This window comes from Arvicanthis niloticus, chromosome 7 (genome assembly GCF_011762505.2).
Source record: "Arvicanthis niloticus isolate mArvNil1 chromosome 7, mArvNil1.pat.X, whole genome shotgun sequence".
Lineage (NCBI taxonomy): Eukaryota > Metazoa > Chordata > Mammalia > Rodentia > Muridae > Arvicanthis > Arvicanthis niloticus.
The window spans coordinates 85,934,466-85,953,464 of record NC_047664.1 but is presented as its reverse complement, the minus strand read 5'-3'; the positions used below and the strand labels follow the sequence as shown (position 1 = coordinate 85,953,464).

Here is an 18,999-nt window from a genome sequence, read left to right as displayed (position 1 = left end):
AGTCATTTAAATACAGGAGACTACAGGGTGTCATTCTCATTCAAATCATTCAAACCACCACAGGCTCTTTCTAACAAATACCCATTCTTTTGTTGGGAGCAAGCACCCCAATATTTTTGTTAGATATTTTATTTACATTTCAGATGTTATCCCCTTTCCCCATTCCCCTCCACCCAGGAACCCCCTATTCCACCCCTCCATCCTCTTGCTTCTATGATGATGTGCCCCCACCCACCCACTCCCACCTCCCCACCCACGAATTCCCCCACACTGGGCGTCCAGCCTTCTCAGGACCAAGGACTTCCTCTCCCACCTTTGCCCGACAAGGCCATCCTCCCTACATATACAGCTGGAGCCATAGGAGTTGTACAGAAGCATATCAGATAGATGGGCACCAGGGGAGTGACAAACTCAGGATATATCACCCTTCTGTTGAACAGACTGCTGATATACTGCATTGCTGCATGATCTGGATTCTGTTAACTTAAAGAAAAGTTACTGGTGAGAAAGTCTTGGAATTGACATTTTCTTTGTGCCCTTTCCAAAGAATCATTAATTCTGACATCATTATCAAGACAAAAAAAGAGCATCTTTTCTCAGAATAAAGAAGTAGATAGAAAATGGTCACTTTTCCCCAGAAACCTAAGACAAGTAACTTTCTTTCAGGGGACAAGGGAAGAAGCACTCAGTAGAGACCAGTCTTTTAGTGACACCAGTGTGTGTGTGTGTGTGTGTGTGTGTGTGTGTGTGTGTGTGGTTTGTTCAAGAAACTTACAAACTACCAAACTTCTTTAGATAAAAAAAAAAAAAAAAAAAAAAAAAAAAAAAAAAAAAAAAAAAAAAAAACCAAAACAAATTCTGTTTCTTCAGTAGGCTAAGTACTGAAACTTGAGTGGCTGCATCTTCACTGTGATTGGTGGATATTTTCAAGGATGATATGGAGTTCATTATTTTCTTAAGTTTCTCCTTCATAAAGGTCACTGTCCCCAGCAACTCATATGACTCATATAGGATTTATAAAGAGTTAGCAGAACGACAAATAATTGTTTTCCTTAAAGAGAAATGGGTTGCAGAAACTATTTCTGAGGAACATGGCCCTGTAGTTTATCACTACCTTGTCCTGTGAGTCCCTTTAACTAAATTGTCACCAGTTTTATGCAACTTCCACCATCATATTTCCCAAGTGTTACTCACTTCTAAGTACAAATTGTAAATATTCATTTTTTCCAACATATTATTTTATATATACATAAAGTTCATTTTTTTGGTCAGATTTCTAACTTTGTTGTAAATCGGCAGAGTTTACCCTTAAAGATGATCTCTTCCAATGTTATATAATGATATGTGATAGTTTTATTTTTCATTTTTTACTTATCTTTTGAGAAAGCATCTGTTTTGTGATTTTCTTGAGACACAGGCCTGTGCCACTGTGTCCACCTAAAATATTTTCTTAATCCACAGCATCTAATTAGTTAGGAACATGTCTGAGAAGTGCTTTAAACACAGTTTATGCTGGAGCTTCTTAAAGTCTTTTCATCTTAAACTCTATGAGAAAAACAAGCTTATATATAATCTTAAGTAAACAAAGACGACAAAAGCAGGCATGTTTTGGTTAAGACAAATTGTAAGGCCTAGGGGCCCATGTAATTATTCCCTCTTCTCATCCTACAATGGAATCCAAGAGGATTTACCCTGCACTCTTGGAAAACCACAGTTCTGCATTAACAGAAACTATTTGTGGGTTTTATTTATCCACTATTTTTGTCTAACACAATGAGTAAGAAATTACCCAGCTAATTAGATGTTGCCTCTTATATCCCATGTCTGTTAGAAAGCCAGTGTCTTAACTTGTCTGTTTGGTGAACTGCCTAGAATCCATAGTTAGTGGTCTCTGCAAATTTCTGGTCATTATAATGAACCGAGAGAACACCAAGTCAACTCTTGCTATATTTTGGTTTTGAACAGTGTGCTCATCAGCAGGGAACCTAACTGTGCAAGCATGCAAGTCTAGTTAGCTTACACAGCAAGTTCAGTTTCTACATCAGCTATGGTATCTTCAGATATCAGCTCATAATCCCTCATCCACATTCACATTTTCATCTCACAGAATAATAGACAATGTGATACGTGTTTTTTCTAATTCACAATAATAGACTATGTGTTTTCTAATTCTAAGGCTAAGAAAGTTAAAACAACATTACATTTTCTGGTTTTGAGGGGGCTTACTTTTCTAAGTTTTATAAAAAAGGCTATGAGACCTGGTTTCTGCTAAAATTAAGATGATAGAAGGAGATACAAGCGGAAGAAACAAACCTATTATCTGAGACTGACTACTGAAATATATTAGTATTAGTTTCATGCCCAGAAGTGATTTTTATCAGTTCATTAAAACTTGCTGTGACCTGAATTTTGAAAGATTTTACAAACACGGTGTCTCAGGGTTTTACTGCTGTGAGCAGACAACATGACCAAGATAACTATTATAAATGACAACATCTAGTTAGGGCTGGCTGACAGGTTCAGAGGTTCAGTCCATTGTCATCAAGGTTGGGGCATGGCAATATCCAGGCAGACGTGGGGCTGGCAGAGAGTTCTACATTGTCATTCCAAAGGCAGAAAGGAGACTACTGTCTTCCAGGCAGCTAGGAGCAGGGTCTCCAAGCCCACCAGCACAGTGGCACACTTCCTCCATCAAGGCCACACCTGTAACAGTGCCATTCCCCAGGCCAAGCACTCAAAGCACCATATATGGTAAAGAACCTCAGCAGCACGCCACTCTCTTGCTTCTGTATCTTGCAAACACCTGCACCACTTCCTTTTTTCTGATTTCTCTAATACCTTTTAACATCTATTAATACAGCATCAAAAGCATCTCAGGAGCTGGTCATACAACTGTGACTAAGACATGACCTTATTCAAACCGTAATTTCAAAGTACAGGAAGGCAAAAATAAATTGGAAGAAATGTTAATAGATATAATGACTTAAGAAAATATGCAGCTCTTTAAGTGTCTAACAGAGTCAGCTAATCTGGTCGAGTTGTGATATAAAATAACCCCTGAAATAGCAAGAAGAGAGTCCATGAATCAAGTGACTGGTAGTAAGTATACAAGACAAGTAGACCAGGCAACTGAAGACATCATCATTCCCTACACATGAAAAATGTCTGCTTGGCTGCAACAAAGACTTGGGACCTGGGTGTGTTGGAAAGCAATGTGACTAATAGTCATGCGTTACTAGGCTCCCCTGGAAAGAGTTTTACTTTATTTTGAGGGCAACAAAATTTTTCACATTTCAGAAAGGCCATTCAATGTCCAGTGCAGCCAATAGAATGTAGAAGGACAGGACTGAAGTGTGGACATGATGTGAGAGCTCTTCTGTTCTTTCAGATGAGAAAAATGGTTGTCCACTGGGGAGTCAAGGTAACATGATGGAAATTTCCGAGATGGCCATGTTGGAAATATAATCAATACACATGAAATGAATTTTTATCATATTTATTTGTTGGAACAAGCACCAATCTTCTCTCTCTCTCTCTCTCTCTCTCTCTCTCTCTCTCTCTCTCTCTCTCTCTCTCTCTCAACACTATGACCCTAATAAGCTTTTTGTCTTCACAGCAGCCTGGAGTACAAAGGCAGCCTCTGATGTGATGAAGTACATGTTTATTCTTGTTGATGGTGGATGTCATGTTTATATGGAAACATAGAAACCTGCATCATGATGAATGAATGACAAGTCATGATGCATTAATCCTTGGACACCTTAGAATGTAGTCATTCTAGAAAGATAGACATCAAAGGGGTTTCCACCAAACAGGCCACAGCTTAGCTGGCTAAAAGGAGTTGTCCTTCTGATGAGGACTCCTTGGTAAGAGCCCAACACTGTTGGATTACCTACAACTGCAAATCAATAATCTCGTGGGAGCTGCTGGAGTAACTGTGTAACTACCAATTGTGAGTCCAGGGGGCTAATACTGTCAGTATGTTATAGTTTAGTAAAGCTTCACAAACAACAGATATCCACATAGACAAAGGTTGGACTATACAATGTATCAATGCATAGGGAAACACAAAGAATGAAGAACAGTCATGCCTAAAATGTGACAGGGGCAAGGTCTGCCTTGTAGCATTCTGTGGGATCCTCTGCATCCGAAGCTAGACAGGCATTTCTTATAAATGGTTTCATCTCTTTCAGATTGTGGCAAGCGAGCTATCCCATTAATTGCCAACAGAATAGTGTCTGGAAACCCTGCAGCCAAGGGTGCCTGGCCTTGGCAAGTTTCCCTTCAGCGCAGCAACATCCATCAGTGTGGGGGCACGTTGATTGGTAACATGTGGGTCGTCACTGCAGCACACTGTTTTAGAACGTAAGTTATTGAACTTAAGTCAGTACCCAGTTTCTTTAAACTCATGAATATTTTCATATTCTACTACCAATCAAATAAAATAAGAAAATCTTCCTGGTCCTTTTCTAAAACGATGTTGTACTTGCAAACTTATTTGGAAAGTTTGGTGGGAAGAAAGGAGTGCTGAACATTATCCCAGAATCCAATAATTAAGTCTTCAGAGTTTAACTAAAGAAATTGCAACTATAGCAGAAGTTATTCTAATACAACAATTTGCTGATAAACCCAACCCTTTATTAATTAATGTTCTCCACTTAACATTAGTGCCTGTTTCATTAAACACTTGGTCAGTCTCATGAGAATGCTAGGTAATAAACTGAAGATAAAGTCTTCAAGCAGGGCAGGGAGTGAGGCAGAACTGCTCAGGTCAAATTTAAAGCACTGACATTGGTTGCGAAAGTTTGACTGTGATTTGCATTACATCTTTAAAGATCAAAACTGGAATATGTGACATGTGAGACGTAATCTGGCCAGATCTTACCTGGGAGAGTAAATTCTGAACTGGGTGGAATACTTAAAGAGAGTGTGACAAGATGGGATATTTTTACAAAGTTTCAGATGACAAAGTGGTAGGCAGTACACCACCTGCCTTGCCACTCAAAAAGCAGTTTAAGAGCAGAAGACCCCCATATTACTAAGGAATGGGTGAGATAGCAAAATAGTTAAACCCTATCCCAGAGCTACAGACTCGGGAGCTGCATTTTAATAAGAGCCCCAAATCATTTGTGTGCACATTAATACTTGAGAAACCTTGTCCTACCTGATGCAATCTTATTCTGAGAAACCTCTAATGCAGATAATAGATTTGTATGAACTGATCTGAAGTCCTGTCGTGTTCTGGAAGGGACTTAGAGAGAGTCAAGAAAGAACTTGTCGTCAGGCAGAGCTGCTCAGAGATGAAAGGGATGCCAAGGTGAACAAAGGAATTCCTAAGTGGAGCAAGCCTCCATCTGCAGAGGGATCAAGCAGAGGCAGTGGAGAGTTGACAGTGGCTTTGGAGCCACATCCTGTACAATTATTAAGCTCCATGGTGCTACAGGCACTTGATTAGACACTTCAGAATTTTCTCTCTCACTGTAAGATGCTCTGGTCCCCACCTACCTCCTTTCCAGCATCGTCTTCCACTGTTCTTTCATCAGTGTCATAAATTGAGTCCCACCTGGAAACTTGTCTCCCTAATCATCTCATAGGTGATGACTCCCAGTCACAGCCATGTCTTACTCTAAATCGACTGTTCTAAATTTAAAAAAAAAAAAAAAAAAAAAAAAAGGCCTTCTGTATCCTCACACCACTAGTACATTACATGTTTTATTTTATTAATAAGCTTTAGAACTCATACTATTTGTCAACGCTTCAATATATTTTTTATAATTATCTTCTTTTCAACCAAAATACTTGTTGAGCTGAAAATTTATGTTCTGTTCACTTCCTTCATATGCATGATTAATAAGTATTTGTTGAGGGAACAAGCAAATAATATTGTATGTTCCTTACAGTTCTGAAACTCAATAGTTAAATATTAAATTTACCAGCAATGTGTTATTGGTTTATGTTCTTATATTTAATTTATGAGCAACAGATATATTCAAGTAGCCAATGAGACTATAATCACAACAATCAGGGTGGTATATCCTATTGTATTAACTTAAATGCATGTTGTTAATTCATCTAAATGGTGTAGTTAATGGATGCCCATGTTTGCTGCTAATCTTTTCTAGCAACGCGAACCCTCGCCAATGGACTCTTAGTTTTGGAACAACAATAAATCCTCCCTTAATGAAAAGAGACGTCAGAAGAATTATTATGCATGAAAGGTATCGCCCCCCAGCAAGAGACCACGACATTGCTCTTGTGCAGTTTTCTCCCAGAGTCACCTTTTCGGATGAAGTGAGCCGAATTTGTTTGCCGGAACCCTCTGCATCGTTCCCACCAAATTCAACTGTCTACATCACAGGATTCGGAGCACTTTACTATGGTGGTGGGTACCTCAGAACAGCAAGCAGACCTCTCGGCTCTGTAACAGAGTACTTGGTATTTTGTTGCTGTCCCTTCCCCACAGCTCCTTATAGTTACTTAATGCTCTTGTTTTACAAGTGACAGAAATCCAACACAAAGAGATAACACAGATTTAGCCCTTGTAATTCAGGAGTCCCCGGTGGGAATTTTGATTTAAATATAAGTAGAATGCAGAGTTTAAATGAGTTAAATGCTGAACCCCGAACCAATAAATCTTTATACCTCCATATCCGGTTTGCCTCAGGTTAACATCACCAGCTGGGACTCTAGCTCCACCCAGTGGTAGATATGGCTCACGGCTGTCCAGGAATACTGGATCGACTGACCAATTTAAATATTTTATGCCTATGCAGCTAGTTTAATGGTGGCCAAGAATAAAACCAATGTAGAGATAAATCATCAAAACCTTCCCCTCTCTAAAGCAATCCAACTTTATTACTAACCCATAATAACTGTTGTTGAATGCTTTCAGTCATCTTCAGACACACTCTGGATTCTAGAGTGTGCCTTGGGTATATAAATAAAAATTGCTAGAGAGTTTAACTACCATCTTGAGAAAATGCAAAATGGGCTTCTGAAAATGGGAAAATCCACTCAAAGCAGCCTATATGTGTTGCGCTTACTGGAGCCCGATGTTGGACGCCAAACTGTTGCAGCCCGTACTGCCCGTTCCGGTCCGAGGGTCAGGGTCTAGCGAGAGAGAGAGTGGGGATAAAGGGGAAGAGACGCAAAGAATGGAGACAAGACAGAGATTCTGATCAAGTCTCGTTTATTGAAGGGAATTCGGAGCTATTTATAGGCTTTTGCCACGTGCCTTGTAGGCGCGTGGATACCACGTGCCTTGCAGGTGTTGATATGATGTAAGCCTTACAGGCGTCTATAGCGTGGACAGCACGTGCACCGCAGTGCCTTGCAGGCGTGGATAGCACATGCGCCTTACAAGCATGTATGGTGTAGATAGCACGTGGACAGCACGTGAACTGCAATACCTTGCAGGCGTGGCCACCACGTGCACCTTGCAGCTGGGGGCAGTAAACAGCAACACAAAATATGTGGGATAAACAATATATTTATCAGAGTGTGCTTCAGCTGTATAGGCTTTTGACAACCAAGTCTTTCATCAGGGTATATGGTTCCAGATGGCTGCAAAGTTGATCTAGCCGCTTTCTACTAAAGTCGGCTCCCAACATATATGTATACACAATGAACTTCAAGGAAAAAGACTCTAATCTCAGGCTCCACCAAGGAACTAGGAAAACACTTAGACAAACATCACCAGGACCGATTTATATCTGCCTAGACAGAGTAATCAGCCCTTAATAATTCTGCATCACTAAGGTCTGTCAGATGATTCTGGGCCAGAAGGCTGAAGATTTGATGCTCCAACGTTCTGTAGTATAGGGGCTGTCCAGGTGTTCAGCGGTCTCTATAAATTGGCTAAGTTTTAGAAGCTATGCTTAGTGCTTCCCATAATTTCAGTTAACTCAGTCATTCTGGATTTCTGACAGGGTTGAAGACCTATAGTCTCATAGCCAATCCTGGCTATTTACTTTGAGAGAAAAGATCTGAGTGGATGGTTTTCAGCTGACATTCACTCTAAAGCCAAGAAAAAAAAAAAAAAAAAGCCAGGTTCAAAACTAAGTGTTTTAGTTAGGAGAGATGACAGAGGTTCTGGTTAGTCAACAAAATGATGGGCTGGGTATTAGGACTATCTTGTACCGCACTGGTACAAATAGGCATAATTATGCTCTAATTGTATTTTGAGAGAAAAGTCTTATTTTAACAGGAAGGGTGATATGTAGGAGGAGCTAAGGTGGGAGGAGTACTGAAAGCAAGAGAAGGAGTAAGGAGAGGAGAAGAAGAAGGAGAGGAGAAGCTAGGTGATGAGAGAGAGAGAAAGAGAGAGAAAGGGGGGGACATGGAGGCAGATGTTCACATGTCTCCACTAGTCAAAGATAGCTGATATATCTAGGTTGGGTATTGGGTTACACTTCTGATTGAGCATGACCAAACTTATAAAGCCTTTGATTAACATTTTTAAAAAATTGTATAAAAGCAAAAAGGAAAAGGGAGCATGGGATAGGGGTTTCCTAGGGAGGGGAAATGGGGAAAGGGGATGGCATCTGAAATGTAAATAAAATATCCAATAAAAAATATAGATGATAAAATACTTTATCTAAATTACCGAATATAATAGACTAGCCATTATAAAAATATATCATAGCTTATAATTTAAATAATTGTTATATATGAGAGAAAGGAGCATTCTATTGGACTAAGGGGGGAAATTGTTGGGGTTTTCCCCCTTTACTGTCTATTGTAATGCAAGTGAGGGCCCCAAGACTTAGAACCTTTACTAACCCTTGTGGCCCTGCCCCCAAGTTATTTCTGATTAGTAAATAAAGATGCTGACAACCAGTAGCTGGGCAGAAGAGACATAGGCAGGGTTTAGGTTTCTTGGGTTTGGGATCCAGGGACGAACCATGAGGGGAAGAAGAGGAGGAGTATAGGAGGAAGGAGAAGCTGCCATGAGTTAGGTGAGCAATAAGAACATGACCCTGAGGGCTGGCTGATTGGTGTTAAGAGCAGCCCATAATAAATAGTAAGCCATAACTCGGGCTTATCAATAGGATAGTAGATTATAATAACATGGAGGGTAAGTATTCACCCAACTATTGCACTGCTTAAGGCTTATTATAAATGTAAAGATTGTGTGTGTGTTTTATCTGGGAACTTAAATACTCAAGGCAGGGGAGAAACTCCAGGTTGAGATTTAATAATTTCTACAAGTCAGAAGTTCAGGTTATTGGATCTTCTTTTCTGAGTTTCTCAGGACAGCAATTTGGGCATAGCCTCATTCATAGCTCAAGATTCCCTTCCAGACTGGGTGCTTAAATTCTGTTTCTTGCAGCTATAGAGCTTGACTCCTTGGCAAACATGTGTGAGCAAACATGGAGAAATTATAAACCTCACCTGATTTGGCCAGATCTGCCCTGGATAATCTCCAATTTGATTATGCTGGAGTCAGTGTGATTGAAGATATTATTTTATATAAAAACTTCTCAGCACTTTGGCACATATAACTTAAACTTAAGTATAAAAATGATTTTCATCATGTTTACCGAATCCATTCCATGCTTGGCAAAAGAAATAACACAAGAATCTTTGGGCCATGCTGGAGTTCTGCCGACCAGGGTATCATGATTTCCTATTTAGTCCAAGGTTGAGAAAAAGAATTCCAGAACATTTGTGGTATTCTTAGTCTTCCTCTGCTTCTGCTTGTCATAAGGACCTAGCTTAGACTAGCTCCCTACATTTTTCTGAGACAAACCCTTTGTCATATAACACAATCATATACATGAAAGATCTTTGTAAATGTAGAGGACTGGATAAACATTATTTAAGAGGTATTTTATCAAGCCAAGAAACGATACCAACCAAGCATATAAAATTTTTTTGGAAACAATCTGAAATCAATAAACACAACACTCATTAAAAAAATAATGCTGTCTTTAAAAATAAAGACTAGTTTGAAAAGCTCAGTACTGAATAGCACCGATGGCTCTTCCAAAGGACTCGTGTTCTGTTCCCAGTACTCACATGGTGGCTCCAGTTACAACTTCCGCAAACACTGCGTGGATGTGGTGTACAAGCATACAAAAATGCAAAAATTCAACACACATAAAACAAAAATAAAAATTAATAAAAATAGGTAATTTTTAAAGTAAAGATTCAAAGATTTTCCAGAAAACAAATTGCAATCCTGCTTGTAGATGCATTTATTAAAATGAATAATACAGTTCATTCATTTGTTTGTTTTCTGAGACAGGATCTCACTGTGGAATTCTGTCTGTACAACAAACTGGTATCAAACTTGTATCGATGCACCTGTCTCTGCCTCTATGGGAATTAATGGCATGTGCCAGACTTTAGTTAGAATATTTTTTTCTAGGACTGCTCATGCTAGCCTTAGTCTGTGGAAACAACTTTTGAATGAAGATTAGCAAAAAATCTCCTCTCCTCAGTCCATCTAAGACTTATTGAGAAGTCTGAGAATACTTTGTTTTTGTTTTTTCCTTAAGGGGAATCCCAAAATGAGCTCCACGAAGCCAGAGTGCAAATCATAAGCAATGACGTCTGCAAGCAGCGGCACGTGTACGGCAATGAGATAAAACGTGGGATGTTCTGTGCTGGCTTCCTGGAAGGAATTTACGATGCCTGCAGGGTAGGTTGGAGAGGAAATAATTCAAAGTCATTAACTCAAAATCTTTTTTTGCATAGCCCAGGAAATACTCTATGTTCCTTATGGTCACGTGGGACACAGACATGCTGACATCTTTAAATGTGTTGATTTCACAGCCCCTAAAGATCTTTGTTTTCTTATTGAACAACCTGAAACAAGCAAAGATTTCATGGACGGTATCAAACACAAAGTGTAGATGTCTTAGTCCAGAAGCTCTGAGGATAAGAGTCTTGTAATTTCTTCTTACACAACAGGCTCACAAATTACAAAGGCAGCAATCGTGTACAATGAACTTCAATGCTCTAAGAATATAATGAAAAAGAAGTGGTCTCCCCTTCAAGAAAATGTTTTTGGGACAAACAGAGAAATGATGCTTTAGTGAGACCTAAAGAATAAGTAGCACTTATGCAATTACAGAAAAAGAAAGAGAGAATAGCTACAACTATGAAGATGTCTACATTTATAACATTACCAATTACTATAATTCGTAATCGATAACCCCAAACAAAGCCCGAGCAACATGGCAAACAGGAGAGCCATTTAATGATGCAAAGTTTAATTAGGTATACCTGTCAATCCCTACCTTTCTTCACGACATCTCTCCCGGTCTTCCAGAATCTATGTGGCATGTACGTTTTCTGATGAAAATGTGAGTCTGTTTCTTTCATACGCAAACATTCTTTTGCGACCCTTGTAAATATCAAGGAGGTGAATCTATGCAGTGAAGTGAGACTTTTGTGGGCCCACAGGCCCACAAATGATACAGAACAAAGAACCTGTGTTAAAAAAAAAAAGAACAAAAATTTATAACACACAGGCCAGTCCAGACTGGGATCTGACACATAGCTAACCTCTGTTGCTAAGAGTGTGGAAGGAGACGGCTGTAATTCAAGGATCCAAGGAACATACAGGAAGAAGTCAGGGGAAACTCACCAGACGGCTTAGCGCAGATATGGGATGATAAGTCAGAGATCCGTGGAAAGACTTGTGCCCCAGAGAATTCACTGGGATTAGATTCAAAGAAATATAAGAGAGCCCCTACTCATAGAAAAAGTCATTGGAAAAGTGGCTCAAGTGCTGGAGAACAGTCATGACAACCAGGCTACACATCAGGGCTTCAGAGCATCTGATAATACAGAATTACAAGCACCAACATCAACCTGGCTTCCTTACATCCCCAAATGCTTACCTAGAATTTAATGAATGTCCCTAACCTAGAGAGGGAAGAGGAGGAGGAAGAGAAAGGGAGAGAGGGAAGTGAAGAGGGAGACAGTGGGAGAGCAGGAGAGAGCAGGAGAGAGCAGGAGAGAGCAGGAGAGAACAGGAGAGAACAGGAGTGAAAGTGAGAATTTCTCCACCAAACATCTCAGTAAACAAGATCCAAGCACAAATAAAAAAGCACTAGAACGCCCCCAAAAGTGTTTTCACAACTTGGTGCAGATTTGCAACTTTGTTTCCGTTTGGAGCTCAGTTAAGAGTTTGAGCGAATAAAGATTCCAGTGTAATCACTAGCAGGCACTGTGAGGAGGGCATGGTTGGAGGTGGTTCTTACGTGATGTTCAAATCACTCACTACAGAACACAGTGGGTGGAAGAAGCTATCTCCGCTTGACAACTGCTCCCAAAGGAAAAATTAACTTCTCCAGCAAAGTCTCACTGTGTATATAAACCACAGTTACACATCCTATAGTAGATGGCCGACACAAAATGAACTCAGTTGTAATTTTGGAGATTTTTTTTTTTGTCTCATATTGCTATGTTTGGGCATTTTCTACTGTACTGGTCTATTGCTTGTATGACATGGGTTTTACTTACTAATTTGGTGTTGGTAATCTATGCATGCACTGAGAATAAGTGGTTCATCAAACTTCTTGATTATTTTCAGGGTGATTCTGGGGGACCATTGGTTATAAGAGACAACAAAGATACTTGGTATCTCATTGGAATTGTGAGCTGGGGAGACAACTGTGGTCAAAAGAACAAGCCTGGAGTGTACACACAAGTGACTTATTACCGACGCTGGATTGCTTCAAAAACGGGTCTCTAACTCGATACAGATAGATGTTAAAGGAAACAGTAGCATGCCGGTCATATGTATATAAGAATTGAGACATTAATTTGGTGGCATTGGCACAATGAAGTGAGATTAAAATAGCTGGATCTAGCAATATGAAACACATGATTATTTCAGAATCACATATTTGTGAAGGGATGGGTTGATTTATCATTGAAAAACATGCAGTAAAGACATTCATCTCTTTAAACCAAGTGTACACAAGATGCATTACGTGGTTTTGTGGATAGCCTGAGAGAGTTTTTCGAGTATGTTTTTCCTGGGTGCCCTTCAAAAAATGTTTTAAAATTTCAGAAACCTCAAGGTGCTCATACAAGTCCCTATGATTTATCCAGAGCTCACAAACATCTTTTTGTCTTCTTTACATTTCTTCTAGATTTTTCTAAGTTTTCCCATCATTAGAAATAAGTTTGTTACCTCTAAATGTGTATCAGGGAATTTAGGAAAAAAGATTATATTAAAATTTTGTGGCAAAATAAAGCAAAGGTAGTTTAAACTTTGCTGAGAAACTTTTCTGGTTTTTTTCTGACATTTTTAGAAACACAACCATATAAAAAAATACTTGTATCACCATCCTGATTGCATAGATATACATAAGAGAACTACTTAATGCACTCTTAATGTCGTACTTAATGATTAATGTTTTATATAAAGGAAATACTTAATTGATATATAATTTGTATCCTGAAATTTGAGCGGGGATGATGTCTTCGTGAGCTGTCCCAAGACAGGTGTACAAGAATTTGACATTTTGAATGTGTACTTATATATTTTGGTCACCAGAGGGAGATTTTGTCCAACATTATCTTAAAGTAAAATGACTGAAAACAAGAGGGAATTTATTAACATGTAGAAAAACATTTGATACACACACACACACACACACACATCCTCCTGGAAGCAGACAAACAAACAAGACTCATGGAGGCATCAGGAGAGCGAAACTTTGTTGGCCAAAATACAGCTAAATAAGGCTTTATTGGAATATTTCTTGCCTGTGAGATGTCCGAATTTGCAAGTTAAGGTATAGAAACAGTTTGACAAAGTTATTTGTAATTTGCACCCCTAGCTGTCAAATTCACATGTCCCCTTTCTTTACAAAGTTTGTTTATGACTGCTGTATTTATTGAATCAGGGTACCTATGACATTTCTCACTAAGTGCTATTAAGTTTTAAACTAGGAAAGTCTTAGTTCCAATATTCACTTCAAAGCAAGATTCTTTCTTCATATATGTAAATACCCATTGTCACATAAATTGTCTGTATTATGGTGGTTAACTATGCTTGTGTCTCTAATGCTCAGATTCAGAAAGCGGTCTAAGAGTTGTCAGTAATGTGTTTCAAACTGTCTTCTGCAGCACTTCATTCAGGGTTGTGTGGGAACAAATGTTGTTTTATTGTTTTAAATCTAATAAAGTTGGTGATCAGAGCATTCCATAGACAATATCTCTGAGTCTGTGTTTAGACAGTAGTGTGAGTCTTTCAACTGATGTTAAGAATTACATTCTTTTTTATATAAAAAAAATTAAGGTCATTCTCAGCTACTCAGGAAACATGAAGCCAGACTAGGTTGTGGGAGACTTTGTCCCAAAAAAGTAGCAAAATCCAACAAAAGAATCACACTCTTTAGACAACTGGTTAGGGTAATTCTGAAGAAAACAAGGTTTCTTAACCCTGGTGCTATTGAACCTTTGTCCTGAACTAGTCTTGATTGTGAGGAGCTACCCAGTTCAGAGGGTTCAGCCCGTCCTCTTGCATGTCTGTAGCACCCCTCTTTCACAAATTTTGATAACCAAAAGCACTTCTACACATTAGCAAATATTCTCCAAGGGATGAAATTATACCCCAGGGGAATTCCTATTTTGAAAGGCAGGTGATCACTTTTAGAAATACCAGAAACTCAAAGAGGTGACATTGAGTATTCAAAAAGTACAATAGTTATCAAGAGGCAATAGCTGGATGGATGAACAATACTTGTCAGTAGCTATTTCAGATACAGGCTCATCTCCCCACGCACACTGAGCTTGGAGAATTTCTATCTCCTTCAAGTGGGAGACTTTAAGTTAAATCCCCAGAGGAGAAAAGATGGTAGGATGGGTTGAAGGGAGATAGTGGTGGGTGCCTATGATAAACATGCATTATATCAATGCACAAAACTCGCAAAGAATAAAAATATCATTAAAATCCTTCTCCAAATTATCCTCACTAACTATAGTGTGCCATACAGCACCAAGTCACACTTCAGGCAGAGACGTGTATTCTGAGCTCCCGGTGTGGAGGGAGACCACAAAGGCAGGATTTCTGCTACTTCATTTAGCTTGACTATAATACACAGGAAGAAACAGTATATTTTAATGTCATAATCACATACACACACAGAGAGAAATACATAAGTAATAATTTAGCTTGAAATTTCATAAAGAAACACTTAACACTACTGAGTGTAATGGAATAATTTTATTGGTTTTATGAAACTAGTACTACTACCAGCGTGACTGCAGTCTAAGTCACGGCCTTCAGAAGATGATCCTAGCAGTCATTGCTATTACCCATGCCCACTTACTGTCACACTGCTACTCTCCTCTCCTTCAGCTCCCCTGGTGGTATTCACTTACAGAGTTGTTACCAAGTTGTGTGATTCTGTAATTTGGTTCCCTTCAGTCAAAATATCATTGGTACCACTTTTGCCTGAAAATCGCCCCTGTGCTAATCAATAAAATTTGTCTTTAGCTCATGCTCTGTGACTCTGCCTCTCATGAACACAACGTCCTCTTTTGTCCCACCGTTCTTCCTTTGTGAGAACAGCTTCCTTTTTGATCACACTACTTTGCTTACTCCATAAAACCAAGATTTTTAAAAGTATATTATTTTTTTATTAAATTATTGTATTTACATTCCAAAAGTTGTCCTCTTCCTGCTCCCTGTTCCTCCTTTCTCCTCCCTGCCTCTGAGAGGGCGCTCACCCTCCTGCCCATTCACCCTCACCAGCATTCCTCTTCCCTGGGGCATCAAGTTTCCACAGGATTAAGCTCATTCCCTCCCACTGGGGCCATACAAGGCAGTCCTCTGCTACACATGTGCCCAGCGCCACAAACCAGACCATGTATGCCCTTGGGTTTTTGGCTTAGTCTCTGGGAGCACTGAGGGATCTGGGTTAGTTGACACTGTTGTTTTTTCTAAGTGGTTGCAATCCACTCCAGCTCCTTCAGTACTTCCCCTTGCTCTTACATATTGGTCCCCCAATCTCAATCCAATGCTTGGCTACAAGTATCTGCCGTTGTCTCAGCCAGTTGCTGGTAGAGTCTCTCAGAGGAGAGCCATGCTAGGCTCCTATCAGCACACACAATATGGCCTCAGCAATATAGCCTCAGGATTTGATGTGCATGCATGGGATGGCTCACAAGTTGGGCCGGTCTCTGGATGGCCTTTCCTTCAGTCTTTGCTCCATTTCTGTCCCTGCATTTCCTTTAGATAGGAATGATTCTGAGTTAAAAATTTTGAAGATGATTGGGTGGCCCCCTGCCTCAACTGGGGGTCATGTCTGTTGTGGGGAGCCGACAGAAGGTAGCTATCATCCTTGCAGCCATCTTGAGCCATACACCCTGACAAGAGACTTGATTACATCAGCGTACAACAGCTGAGCACACTCTGATAACATCTTGTTTTAGATACCCAGGATCTTCCCTTGGGTATGTGAGACTTAAAGCTGTGATTTAGAGCCGAGACTTAAGGGCGTAACTTAGCAGAGTTAGAGACAAGGCCTAAGGGCATGGCTTAAAGGTGTGACTTAGAGGTGTGGCTTAGAAGTGAGACATATAAAAGGCAAGAGGCAGACAGAAGAGTACCATACAACTTGGAGTAGGAATTAGGCACTCAGAACAGTACAACTTCAAACTAAGAATTAGGTTAGAGAGTACAACTTGCAACAGATTATTAGGTATTAGACACTTGGAGGAAGAACTTGGAATTAGACATTAGGCACTTAGCACTTGGAAGAAGAAACTTGGAACGTGGAGGCACTAGGGACTAGGAACTAGGGGCTAAGAACTCAAGACTTGGGACTTGGACTAGGAAGAGAGACTGAAGAATAAACGGGATTGAATCACACTCTGTCTGGTCTCCATTCTTTGAGTCCATCCTCACTCTCTCTCTTGCTGAACCCTGACCCGCAGACTGAAGCAGCTTGGGGCAATGTGGGCTCTAACAATTTAGCCCCTAAGGCTTTTGGCAGTGTGGGTCAAACATTGACAGAATGGTCTGAGACACTTGGGCCCCCAAACATGGGGCAGCTCGGGCTGCAACAGTCTGTCTACTGAAAGTGGCCTTTTCCCATTACATCTCCCCGTTGTTGGGTTAATGTCTTCCCCATTGAGTGCTGGTAGCCTCTCATATCCCAGGTCTCTGGGACTTTACAGAGGTTCCTCCTGCTCCCTACTGCCCAAAGATGCATATTACAATTCATTCTTTTGGTCCTCTGGGTGTACCTCCTGTCTCTTCCCATACCTGACCCTGCCACTCCTTTTCCCCTCCCTCTCCCATCTCCCACTTGGTTCCTCCTTCCCTCTGCCTCCCATGATTATTTTGTTCCCCCTTCGAAGTGAGTTTCAGGTATCTGACTTGGGATTTCCTTCTTGTTAACTGTCCTACAGTCTGTGAGTTGTATCATAGGTATCCTGAACTTTTTGGCTAATATCCACTTATCAGTTAGTACATGCCATACATGACATTTGGGATATGGGTTACCTCACTCAGAATGATATTTTTTACTTCTATCCTTTTGCCTGAAAAATTCATGATGTCCTTGTTTTTAACAACCATACAGTATTCCATTGTATAAATGAACCACATTTTCTGTATTCATTCTTTGGTTGAGGGACACCTGGGTTGCTTCTGGCTATAACCCATCAGACTGCTATGAGCTAGTGGAATACATGTTCTTGTGGTATGGTGTAGCATCTTTTGGGTATATTCTCAGGAGTGGTATAGCTAGGTCTGCAGGTAGCTCTATTTCAAAATTTCTGAGGAACTGCCAGACTGATTTACAGAGTGGTTGTACCAGTTTGAAATCCCACCAGCAATGGAGCAGTGTTCCTCTTTCTCCATATTTTTGCCAGCATGTACTTACTGTCTCTTGAGTTTTTTATCTTAGCCATTCTGAGTGGTGTAGAATGTCCTGGTCATTTTGGTTTGCATTTCCCTGATGATTGAAGATGGTGGGCATTTCTTTCACTAATTCTCAGCCAGTTGAGATTCCTCTACTGAGAATTCTGTTTATCTCTGTTCTCCCATTTTTAAAATTGGATTATTTTATTTTTTGGAGTTTAGCTACTTAAGTTCTTTGTATATTTTGTATATTAGCTGCATATTACAATTCTATCAGATATAGGTTTAGTGAAGATCTTTTCCAGTCTGTAGGTTGCCGTTTTGTCTTATTGACAGTGTCCTGTGCCCTACAGAAGCTTTTCAGTTTCATGAAGCCTCGTTTGTCAATTGTTGATCTAGGTCTTCAATTCTATTCCATTGATCTATTCCATTGGTTAAAAACCAATACCATGTGGTTTTGCTCTGTAGTACAGATTGAAGTCAGGGATGGTGATTCCCCAAGAAGTTTTTTTATTGTTGAGAATTGTTTTCACTATCTTGGAGTTTTTTTTTTCTTTTTCCATATAAAGCTGAGAATTGATCTTTCCATGTCTGTGAAGAATGTTAGAATTTTGATGGGGATTGCATTGAATCTGTAGATTATTTTTGGTAGTACAGCCATTTATACTGTGTTAATTCTGATGCTCTGTGAACATGGGAGAGCTTTCCGTCTTCTGAAGTCTTCTTCGATTTCTTCCTTCAGAGACTTGAAATTCTTGTCACATAAATCTTTCACTTGTTTGGTTAGAGTTGCACAAAGATGTTTTAAATTATTTGTGACTGTTATGAAGGGTTTTCTTTCTCAGCCTGTTTATCATTTATATAAAGGAATGCTTATTTGTTTGAGTTAAGTTTATATCCAGCCATTTTGCTGAAGTTGTTTATGAATTGTGGAAGTTCTCCTGTAGAACTTTTGGGCTTGCTTACATATACTATCTTATCACATGCGAATAGTGATACCTTGACTTCTGCCTTTCCAGTTTGTATCCCTTTGATCTCCTTTTGTTGTCTAATTGCTCTGGCTAGAAATTCAAGTACTATATTGAATAGATAGGGAGACAGTGAACAACGTTGTCTAGTCCCTGATTTTAGTGGGATTGCTTCAAATTTCTCTTCATTTA

General features: G+C 39.7%; 1 protein-coding gene across 1 annotated transcript in view; it reads left to right on the top strand.

The window, feature by feature from the left end:
• Positions 1 to 14,162, top strand: part of Tmprss11a (transmembrane serine protease 11A) — a 51,276-nt gene extending 37,114 nt beyond the window's left edge. The window contains exons 6-9 of the mRNA XM_076938728.1: positions 4,194 to 4,365; positions 6,123 to 6,382; positions 10,503 to 10,645; positions 12,548 to 14,162. Coding sequence (XP_076794843.1) covers positions 4,194 to 4,365; positions 6,123 to 6,382; positions 10,503 to 10,645; positions 12,548 to 12,709 — 737 coding nt within the window. The 3' untranslated portion in view covers positions 12,710 to 14,162. The remainder of the gene's footprint in view (positions 1 to 4,193; positions 4,366 to 6,122; positions 6,383 to 10,502; positions 10,646 to 12,547) is intronic.
• The last annotated feature ends 4,837 nt before the right edge of the window (positions 14,163 to 18,999 follow it).